This window comes from Amborella trichopoda, chromosome 1 (assembly GCF_054954075.1).
Source record: "Amborella trichopoda isolate Santa Cruz 75 chromosome 1, AtrichopodaSantaCruz75HAP2 v2.0, whole genome shotgun sequence".
NCBI classification, from domain to species: Eukaryota; Viridiplantae; Streptophyta; class Magnoliopsida; order Amborellales; family Amborellaceae; genus Amborella; species Amborella trichopoda.
Window position 1 is genome coordinate 59,759,705 of NC_142336.1, and position 12,276 is coordinate 59,771,980.

General features: G+C 33.9%; 1 protein-coding gene across 1 annotated transcript; it reads right to left on the reverse strand.

The window, feature by feature from the left end:
• Positions 1–5,662: 5,662 nt before the first annotated feature.
• Positions 5,663–6,393, reverse strand: LOC18440578 (Tetratricopeptide repeat (TPR)-like superfamily protein). Its single transcript, XM_006850716.3, has one exon. The coding sequence runs from the start codon at positions 6,374–6,376 to the stop codon at positions 5,948–5,950; it is 429 nt and encodes a 142-aa protein (XP_006850779.1). The 5' UTR covers positions 6,377–6,393; the 3' UTR covers positions 5,663–5,947.
• Positions 6,394–12,276: the final 5,883 nt, after the last annotated feature.

Below are 12,276 nucleotides of genomic sequence, written 5' to 3' on the forward strand. Positions count from 1 at the left end.
ATGATGCAACAATATTCTAAAATCATGTTAGAGTCATTTGTTTGATCCAAATTTTGAAACATACACTATTTTCTTTCTAATGAACAATCATAAAAAATAAAAATTTGAAGACGGAACTTATAAAGTATTTTTTTAGCCCACTTAACATAGAAGGATTTAGCCCAATTATCCTAATAAGATGCTTAGATCTAAGACTTAGAAGGATTTTTTTTCTTTTCCATTGTTTTAGATGGCTTTATTATCATTAGATGAATAATGTTAAAAAAGAAAAAAATGATTTTGAGTTAGTAACGGCTAAGATCTTAAAATTTACCAAATAAATGCCTAGATTCGTTGTTGGAGGGGACTAATTTTGACCATATCTAGGGTTCAAATTGAACATTTTTTTGGGGGATTTATTATTGAGATGAAGAGAGAGTGTGTACAAAATTTTGATTTATACAAATACCATAAACATGGTTTTCTAGAAGTGTGGTTGCATTATACTATGATACAACCGTTGTATGAAATCATTACCATATGTATATATATATGGAAACTCTTCCCAACGCCTATAGAAGAAAATGAACAATGATTTTGCCTACCCTCATCATTGTCTAAAATTCATCGCACGGTCAGAAAATGAACAGTGATTTTGCTTACCCTCATCATTGTCCAAAATTCATCACACGGTCACGATTATCTGATAATGTTTTATTTTTTATTTTGTTTCTACAAATCAGAATGACCTAAAATTTAGAACCTGTGTACATATTAGTAAGGTGCACCTAATAAAAATATAAAAAAATAATTCGTAAAAAATAATTTGATCAAAATACCCCCAAAACTTTTTGGGGGTATTTTGGTCAATGTTTTTCATGTAAAATATTGTTTTGATAGTTTTCGTAGATTCACCTATTTTTTATGAACACACGCTCTGAATTTCAGTTCATTTTGATTTTTAGAAAAAAATGAAAAATGATACACTACTAGACAATCGTGACCGTGTGATGAACTTTGAACAGTGATGAGGGTAGGTAAAATCACTGTTCATTTTTGCCTATAGGCGTTTTGTAGTATCTTATATATATATATATATATATATATATATATATATATATATATATATATATATATATATATAGAAAAATTCTTCTCAACGCCTATAAGAAAAAATGAACAGTGATTTCGCCTACCCTCATCACCGTTCAAAGTTCATCACACGGTCACTATTCGGTAGTGTTTTATTTTTCATATTTTTTTCTACGAATCAGAATGACCTGAAATTTAGAACATGTGTACATCTTAGTGAGGCGTACGTAATAAAAATATATAAAAATAATAATTCATGAAAAATTAATTGATTAATATACTCCCGAAAACTTTCGGGGGTATTTTGGTCAATTTTTTCATGTAAAATATTTTTTTGATATTTTTAGTAGATTCACCTTTTTTTCATAGAGACTTGTCAACCGTATTTTTACTTTTACTGCCACTAGACCAAAGATATAGAAGGGCACTTTAGACTTTTTATTTGAAATTTAAGGCTCTTCTCTCTCACACACCTTCCTATTCTTTCTCTCTCCTTATTGTCCCCATCCTCTCTCTCTCTTTTTATCTCTCTGCTTTCCCTCCCCCATCCTCGCTCTCTTTTGACCGAAAATCTCTCATATATGATCAAAAGAGAGAAATAATAAAAAGGGGACAACAAGAAGAGAGAAAGAATAGGAAGGGGGTAGCAAGGAGAGAGATAAAAAGATAGAAGATAGGGGACAACAAGGAGAGAGAGAGAGGATAGGGGACATTAACGAGAGAGAAAGAATAAGAAGGCGTGGGAAGGCGTGTGTGAGAGAGAAGAGCTCTAAATTTTAAAATTCCAAGTTTTTCAAGTTTAGAAGTAAAAAGTCCAAAATATCCTACTGTATCCTTTGGTTTTCAAGTCTAAAAATATCGTTCGCAAGAGTCTCTAACATGATCCTATGTAATTTGGGGAGTTGTTAACCCTAGAAAATCCATATATATATATATATATATATATATATATATATATATAAAACTGGATTGGATCTAGATTGGATCCATCTCTACCAGGATCCAATCTGAATTACTATTTGGATCAAAGTTTTAGATCAAGGTCCAACCCATTGGATTCAAATCTTGGATCAATACCTAGATCTGAATCAGATCCAAAATTCAGATTTTGGATCCAAACCGAGTAAATTCTCACCCCTAAGATGTATTCTACAATTTCTTTATCATAAGCCAAAATATATTTTGCTCATGCAGGAGTACTTCAAGTAAAACCCCATCTAGGATTCATTTTAGCACCCCAAAATATTGGGGATGTAACCTCTTCAACTTATAGATTAATTTCGATAAATAAAGCTCCTAATTAAACCATCTATGCACTTGAAAAAATGTCTCAAGATTGAATAAAGACCATCTCAAATGTAAGATTTAAGTGTTAGGAATACTCAAAAGTTTTTTTCTTTTTGTTTTAGAATAATTATCTAGATATTTTTAGGAGATTGAAAAAATCCACCAATTAGTTCTTCTTAATGACGGAAGCTATTTGCGCTCCTTGCGGAAACATAGTATACGCCCTCAGATCCAAGTCAAAAGCCTCTCTTCTCTCTCCCTCCCTCTCCCTCTCTAATGGATTATCCAATCAATGAAGTTTCTATAAGGCCTAAGCTTTATGAAAACAAAATACACATAAATTTTCATGATGGTTTTAAAATCAAATTTTAACACATACAATAAATTTTGAAACTCCAAAGATGGCATAGATCATGCAGATCTTTGAAAACTTATTCTTTAGGGCAAAATGGACAGTCTAGATAATTTGTTACAATGTATACACTATTTTTTATCTTAAAATCTAATATTTTTCACAACTATAATGTTCAAGCCTAGATGATCAATATAAAAATTTTCCAATACTTAAATTGCAATTTTCACGAGGCTTTATTTATTTTGATATGGCTAGAACCCTATCAAACCATTTTCCTTTATCTTATATACAAACTTAGCTGGAACGACTGTTTAAGATTTTTAAAGCCAAACCAACCTTTTAGAGTAATGATGATCCATTAAGGTTTTAATGACCGTTCACCTTAAAGTGGCCCCACCAATACCGCTCGTGCGGGTCACTGGCATGGGCCACCAAGAAAGCCACCTTGGACCACCAAACCCCAACTTGTCTTTATGGATATACATGCCTTATCCAGAGACAACATTCCATTTTATAGAATAAAGCCAAAAGACAAATAAATAAATAGAGTAAAGCCAAAAGATAAATAAATAAATAGAATAAAGCCAAAAGATAAATAAATAAATCAAGTAGAAGATGAACATTTTAATAGAACAAATAAATAAAAAAATACATAAATAAAATCTTTTTACGTATGTTTTTATTATTATTTGATGTTATTTTTCTCTTAGGAATTTTTTTTTTTTTTTTCCTGTAAGTAGCCCTCTGGCAATAACATCACCGGACAGGTGATAAACCCTTATCACCCCATGTTCTTTAAATATATTGGGGTTAAATACAAAAGGGGACGTACTCTTGTGGAGATGTAATATATATTTACTGCTTCATTAAAAAGGCCTACTTGGGAGGATTTTTCTATTTTAAATTTTTGGAACGAACTTATTTATCACTAGATATTTATTTTCAAAAGTTAAAATTTCGAATATGAGTTTTCTAACACTGCTATTCCTCTAAAAATTGGACGGTCTCTGTTCAATCTTGAGACATGAAATTTTCAACTGTGTAGAAGGTGCAATTAAGACTTTTTTTCATTGAGGTTAATCTATGGGGTTGAAGATGTCATATCCCCAAAATTTGGGTCCCTTATATTAATCCTAAGTGTGGTTTTATACGAGGAAGTAAATAAACAATATACTTTTTTTCGTTGGTAATTAATAAAAAGACTCGGTTTTTATGCGACCAAGCCCGCATATGTAGAAATGCAGGCTTACTAATAAATCTATGTTTTAGATGGATTTTTATACATAATTTTAAGGAATTGTAATCTCTAACATGGAGATCATGAATATGAAAAACTAAATAAATTTTAAAAATTAAAAATAATAATTCAAATAAAAAAACATTTGGACACTTCCATTGTTTTCGATGAAACACCGACTTTCATCGATAAAATGGGTGCTTTGCACTTTTTTTAGACCGCATATATAGTCATGCGGTTCAGTTGAGTCAATTTTGCTCAATAAAAACAACCCTGACACCTTTTGTCTTTGGTGGTCTTTTTTTTGGATGGCCCTTTTGTATGACTGCAATGTGGGTCCTTTCGTTTTAAACCCCTGTGCACTCCCTCAAGTAAAATCACACGTAGGATTAATTTAAAGAACCCAATCTTTATACGGTGCAGTTAGCATACGGATGCATCCATAGCCGTAGAGGTAGGGTGCACCTTCAAATTTTATCATTTGATGTAAAATGTTCTTAGAATTATCTAAAAATTTATTTTCATATCTAATTATAAAATTTTAAATTTAAAAATGATTAAAATCAAGTGAATCTATAAACATATGAAAATCTTGAAAATGAATGGTATAGATAATATGTTGAAAAATGCATTACTTTTTAGACTTATAATCTTTTTATTTTTCATAGTCATACATCTCGATGTCGAGGTGATCAATCAAAGGGTTTTTCAACATTAAAACTATATTTTCCGATGGACTTTTGAGGTGCCTCCGTAGTTCTACATATAAGGTTACGACCTTATATAAACTTTTTCCATTTTTATATAGCATCTTCAACCTATAGATTAACCTCAATAAATTTTTTTTTTTTAAATGCACCCTCTACACATTTGAAAAAACAAAATTTGTCAACATTGAATAGAGACCTACCAATTTTTAGATGGTGATATTTAATATTAGAAAACTCAAATTTCAAAATTAAATAGTGATTATTAAGTAGTTACCAAAAATTTAAATTCAAAACAATCTTCCCAAGTAGAACTTTTTATTAAGGGAGTAAACTTATACTATATTCCCCCAAGAGTATGTCCCCTTCTTTAATTTAACCACCATGCATATAAGGAGCGTGTAGGGTTTATTTTATATACGGTGTTCTTATTACCGGACGGGAGGACAATTAAAAAAATAAAAAAATAAAAAAAAAACCACTAGGTAGGGGTGTTCCTCATAATTTTCGCAAAAAATAACATCACATAGTAATAATAGGGCACAAAAGGTGTCCGTATATAAAAAGCTCTAATAATAAGTAACAACTATGCCCTAAGATACCCCTCATTTCACTTAAATCAAGGGTGGCAATGGGAAAGACTTCCCCGCCCATCAGTTCAGCTGGGAATGGCCCAGGCCTGGTCCATTAAATTTGACCTGAGGGCCGACCCCAGGCTCGAAGTTTATGCCTGGTTTCTGGGCTAGGCTGCGCTTTGGCCAACACCCTACCTTTTCTTTTATCTTTTATGAATAAGAAGAAGATAAATAACTTCTATTGACCCAGCCTGCCCCGACGCCATTAACAAAGGCAGGCTAGGCCACCACCCAGCCCAGATAGAGCTCGGCCCGGAATAAGGACGTCTAGGGTCAGAGACCCAGGCCCGGGTCATTGCCACCCTTAAATTAACCCCCATGGCCAACATGAAAGAGAGAGACCTGTGAGTGCAATTAAATAAAAGGAAAATGATAAAAGATGAAAGAATTCATCTATTTATTAAATATGGATATTGATATAAGTCAACTAACCCTCAACTCACTTGTAAATTCCATACACCCTTACATAAAATGTATCCCCATGACTCGAAAGCCCACATCATATTACCATTAAGAAAGCTAGAGTAGCACTAACCAATAAGAAACCTAGTGAAACTAAAGAAACATATTTGGGTCTAGCATAAGTTTATTTCTTCATGAGAACTTGCGTATCCATTCTTCTAGCAATACTACACCCTCCATGATTATAGTAACACTATACTCTAGGGCACCTGTACGTGACAGAACAATATTCATCTGGGGTCAGGGTGATGCTGCTGCTTGGCTTACTAAGAAAGACGGGCAAACGGTTCAGGACGTGACACACACATGCATTGTCGATTTGGCGAAGCCACCGGCAACAACTGGAGGCATGGTGCCTCCTATGGTGGCCATGGTCGTGGTGATGGCCATGGTGGCCATAGTCGTGGTGGTGGTGGTGGTCATGGTGGTGGTCGTCATGGTCGTGGTCGTGATCGTGGTCGTGGCTGTGGTCAGTCGGGGGGTTAAAAGGGATTAGGGCACATGCTGAGCTAGCAAGAGCAAATTGAGAGATGCAAAGGGGCCTAGGCTCATCTACACACCTAGCAATAAGGATTAGGTGTGCAGAAATGAGCACTAAGGCCAGTATATTTCTACTATCCATTGTCTTTGATGGTGTGAATCCTTTGTGGACCCCAAAGAGGCCTACTTATAGGCCAATTATAGACCCCAACACCCAAATTGCATGAATAGATAACACTATAAGTAAATTGGCATAAAACAGAAGGTGCAAAGCTTGTGTTCGTCTTTTATGCCCTACCAAGAGAAGGTGGGGAGTGTGAATCCATGTTATATATGTTTATCTAAATTTTAGATGGCCCAAGCAATATGTGTGATGGGACATTGAACATTTTTCAACTTCATAATTGAGGAAAAAATTTATTTATGATTGTGCCTTGGTGTTTGGCAAATTTGGAGGATACCCATTTTCAAGAGAGCATCATTTAGTCATCCACCTTAACAGTTGAGCCTCAAAAAAACCTTTATTAAATCTGGCCACAATCATTTGGAGAGGGAAAAAGTTTATATAAGATGTCAATCTTACTAATAAGGTACACCTAAAAAACCGATTAGAGAAGGTTGTTCCATGTTGAAAAATCTTCAAATCGATTATCTCGATTTTAAGATTTGTGTATATGAATAAAAAAAAAATAAAATTTATGGTCTTAAAAATAGTTCATCTTTTAATACATTATCTAAATCGTTTATTTTCAAATGTTCATAAATTTGTTCAATTATCGTTATTTTTTTAATTTTAAATTTCATAATTAAAAACAACACTAAATTTTCATATCATCACAAGACTTTACGGCACCGTACATTTTCATATCATCACAAGACTTTGCGGCACCGAAACTGTATTTTTGGCATAATGTTGAGGTACACCTTACTTCAATAGTATACAAAACCTCACCTGCCAAAGACACTTGGAGGTCCACGAACCTGTATAGTGATCACCCTCTACAAACCGTACCTTAAGTGGAAACAACTTTCGACTTAAATAATTAGCAAGTGCAATCTACAAATATCACTAAGCATATGTAAAGATATTATGGTAGTGGTAACCGTGACCCCACGTGGCATATCATGGTTGCAACAATAACTTTGTCATCATATTGTTGTACTAAATTCCGTGCGATGCTATTGTAGTGGAAAAAGATGGTCATTTTTGGACAATTGCTTATTAAATTTTTATTTTTTTTTGTTTTTGTCAATCAGTGGGAAAGACCGACCCACCCTTTTTTTCAAATAATTTAAGAGCTTTTTTTAAAGTAGTTTAAAAGTAATCATCATCATCATCATTATTATTATTATTATTATTATTATTATTATTATTATTATTATTATTATTATTATTATTATTATTATTATTTTAAAACAAGTATCCAAATAATTTAAAAGGTTATTTCAAATAATTTAAGAGTTAGTTTTATGAAGATGTTAATTAAGAGTTACTGGGAATGAAAAGCACCGGTGACTATAGCGTGGAATGGTATGGGGATGCTACCACCATGACCTATTCATTTTCCCATTGTTTCCTTTTTCTACCGCAGTTGCAATGCTAAAAAAAAATTTGCTAGATTGGGTCGGACTCATTGTTTACTCAGATTGGCTGCGTGCCCTGCCAGGTCTAGATGGCTAACCCTAAAAATTGGTGAACAAGTTCTTAAATCTTATGAACTTCTATATCGAGATTCACCAGAGATGGTATCTTCGAAATCGTGACTTTGGCAATTCTGAGCCCGAGCCTGGGCTTCTAAATACTGATTGGATGAAATTTAAGAAAAAATTCTTGAAGTGTGTAATGCCTTTTCTTACTGCTAGTTTATTTCATGTCATGCCTTGTATCAGACAAATTATTCAAAAAAATTTATTCGTGATCTTGTGAAAAAAAATTAATATACCCCTATGGATCCTCTCAATTGTGAATTAAAGTAGTATGATCATGTTACTTGTATGAATTATCCGAATTTGAATTCTACTTATTTGCTATGGTCATGTTATTAGTATGAATCGAAAAGTACACAGTTCCTCTTCTCATGTGCCAAACCCTTAAAGAAGCTTCCAATCTTTGTGTCTTTTCTATCCTCATCCTAGAAAAAGTAAAGGGGGGTAATTCTAAATGATTGTTACCAATTGCTTATTTGAACCTAAATCATATAATAACACATTTAGCTTTGAACACATTACCAATTGTTTATTTGAACCTAAATCATATAATAACACAATTAGCACACAGCGCAATTTCCATAATTTGTGGTTTTTATTTGAGGTGGGAGATTTTCTATTATACCTGTAAAACCTTATGGAAATCAAGGCTATAATGGGTGGGGCCCATGATATCATTTAAGATTGTCCATTGTAATTGAAAATGAAAAAAAAAAGGAAAAAGAAAAAAAAAGAAGTAAAAGACAAATGGAAATACTTGGGAAAAATGGAAAAATGGCACAAAGTAATACACATAATATATTTTTAAAATGTATGATGTATGATTGTTTACCTCCGGTACGATGAGGTCACAATTATTTGATGTGAATTTTTTGTTTTATTTATTTATTTTTTTTACCGTTTGAACCTTATCAATAGAATAAACGCAACTACTCAATTTCACATCCAATGATCAAAACTAATTATGGCTACTTGATACGAAAGGTAAATGATATCATTGTATACTTTTCCTATTTAATAAAAAAAAAAAATTATTCACTAAGCCAACAAACTTGTAGCTATAGTATAAGTAGAGCTTTAAAACGCATTGCTAGTGGGGTTTTCTAATTGCATATATATTATACAATACATTTTATTTTAAAAGAAATTATTTTACAGAAATTGATTTTGAGTTATTGAAGGGCTTAATCAACGTTTTTGTATAATTTCTTTTTCTTGAAAGTAATAGAGCATTTTATCCGTTTTTTTGTATAATTTATATATCTTTTTTGCCTTTTTTTTTTTATCTCCTATATGAGAACTATGTGTGTGCAAAATTTGGAGTCCAATGTAACCGAACTTTTCAATGCTATTTACGTTATAGTATAAGCCATTAGCTTATATAATCTTTTCTCTTTTAAAAGCATTAAGTTTTTTGAAAGTATTAGTTTTAACGAAATAACATGTTATTTGGAAATAACATGCGTTTCTTCTTTTTTTTTAACTAACATTGTGATTCACAAAACCCAAATTTGTCATGGTGGTCATTATGCAGTTATGTGATTATGATATGTTCATAATTCCATATCAAACATTTTATACTTCTTAGTGCTTGTTTACTTTAAATCAATGGTTTAAAAAGCGGATCGGTGACCCTGATCAGGCATCTCAAAAACCGATTTGGATCGGCGAATCGGCTATCTGGATCGGCGAATCGGCTATCTGGATCGGGAATCGGGTGAATCGGTCGGAATAAAGCTTCAAAAAAATCCGAAAAAATTATTAAAATTCATTATAAATATTTTTTTTTAAGAATTCAATAAGAAATGAGGGTACTCTATTAAGAATTTCTATGTTTTTGCATGAATATGCGAATATTGATATGTTCTTTCCCTGCATGAACTACTATTCGGCATTTAATTTACATCACACAAAAGGATAAACATAGAATTATCATAGAATAAGTATATCAACATACATGGACTACAATAAAGCATACAATTAGTAACATACGATCTAAAAATAAAATGACAGACGACGTTGTTGTTCTTCTTGGTCACGCTGGTGCCATTGATTGAATTCGTTTGACAATTCATTGATTCGACCTAAAAACGAATCATCGATATTAGCAGGCGTCTGACTATACCCAAATCCCTGAGTGTTAGTGTTTTGTTGTGTTCCCAATCCAAAATCCCCGAAGCTTGTCCATCCTTCATGCTCACCTACACTGTCGTGTTCATCCCTACACTGTTGCTGTTGGGACTCGATATGTGAATAATATGGCTGGGATAGGGTGGCCTCAGAATCATCGTCTCTCTCATTTTCTCTTAGACCCCCTTCTCACTCTCCCTCATTAGGTACAATATCACCGTCATTTCCGACGAATTGTGGATACGTTAGCTGGCTGCTTCCTCTTTCATGCTGCTCATCACCTTCTTCAATATCTTCCTCACTGATAGCCTCAAGAAACGCTCTCTTGTGCAACACTGGCTCCTCCTCTTCTACTACCCATTGGTCTGTTGTGTCTGTGACAAATATTGTGTCTAAGTTTATCGGCCCATAGTCTTCAAGCTTCTTTCTTATTTGTCGCTCTAGGAGGTTTAAATTATAATGAACGTACACTAGTTTATGAAGCTTCTCTGAAGGAAGTCGATTCCTCCTAGTAGCGTGCAACCATTGGAATGTACTCCAGTTGCACTCACAGCCAGTAGCAGAACATGTCTGGTAGAGCACCTTGATTGCTATCTTCTTTAGGTGAGGTGCATCAGTACCTTATATCTCCCACCATTCAGCTGGATTAAAATATAAAAAGCATTGTAAGGGCAAGAATAATTCATAAGATTAAATATATGAATGAACAAAATATTAGCAAGGGGATAACCTGGATCCATCATAGTTCGAGAATTTTTGGTAAGTCTAGTTCCGAAGGATCCTATAGCATCCCTATACATAGCAAGCTAAAACAAATATATTACGTTTTAGTGCATTATTCCTCACAAATATAACAACTCAATGAAGTTCTTACCCAAACATTAAATAATACCTCTTGTATTGCTGCTAAATATATAGATAGAAAAATGTCATTTACAATTTCATAAAAAAATGATTTAAAATGAAACATTGTAATGATATAAATATATATTTACCAGCATAATGAATTGGACGTCCAAATTTGGTGTTCCACCTCCTTTTTATAATCTCAATCATTTTGCTAGCAAAACTACACTTCTCCCCAATAGCTGATTTCGTCCTCTCAATACCTTCATAAAAGATACCCATGGTAGCTTTCTTATCAGCATCCACCATTCTTAACACCGTGACCAAAGGGGCACTGGCCTCTACAACACTGGAACATTGAGACCAGAACCGGCTATTTGAGACTATGTTGTCCACTTTTATACCGGTACTGGACTTCGAGAGGCGGTCATTTAACCACTCTTCACAGGTACACAATCTCTTTAATGCACCTTCCGATTCTAGAATGGAGTCCACAGCTAAGTAATCGGTTGCAAAGCGGGTTATGGCAGGCCTGATTATCTCTTTTTTCTTAGAGTGTTATCTAAACAGAAATAAAATTTTAGAGTGGTTGTATATAAATCTCGACACCAACCTTGCTTCCTCTAGAGTCTCCTTCACAATTTTGATCTCACTGATCTCCTCTAACATAAGATCGATGCTGTGTGCAGCACACGAGGTCCATACTAGATGCTTCCTCTTATCCATCAACTTGCTGCCGGCAGAAACACATGCACGTGCATTGTCCGTAATAAACTGGACTACATGCTTATCTCCCACCTCCTCCACTATCTGATCATATATTCGTACGTAGAAGTTTGCATCATTCTTCGTCCCTGATACTTCTTTGAGAGACAAGAAACTGTACCTTTTGAGGAATAGGCCAAGAAGTTTAAAAACTCCTTTTTGCTAACTTTATTTAACCAACCATCACTCATGAGAGTAATGCCTGTCTTTGGCCAACTCTATTTATATTCTTCAATCCACTTTGTAACTTCCTCCACCTCTTCATCTAATATTGGCCCATTGAGCTCATATGCCGTCGGGGGTTTTACCCCGGGCCCGACTCTCTGGATTGCACTGACCATAGGTAGAAAATATGGACTATTGGCTGCATCAAAGGGAATCCCTTTATCGTAGAACCATTTACCAACATATCTCCCCAACATGTTTCTTGTACCTTTAACCATGCCTTTTAAGGTCATCTATTGTGACTTAGGCTTTGAGAGAAATAGGTCTTTACGACCATGACCTGCAATACTGACACTCCTACATAACCTAGAAACAATTTCTTCAACATCTGATTCTCTTTGATACATATTGCCACCAACCTCTCCATAC

Coding starts and splice junctions, on each gene's coding strand:
- LOC18440578 (XM_006850716.3), bottom strand. CDS start 6,376: ATGGATAGTAGAAATATACTGGCCTTAGTGCTCATTTCTGCACACCTA.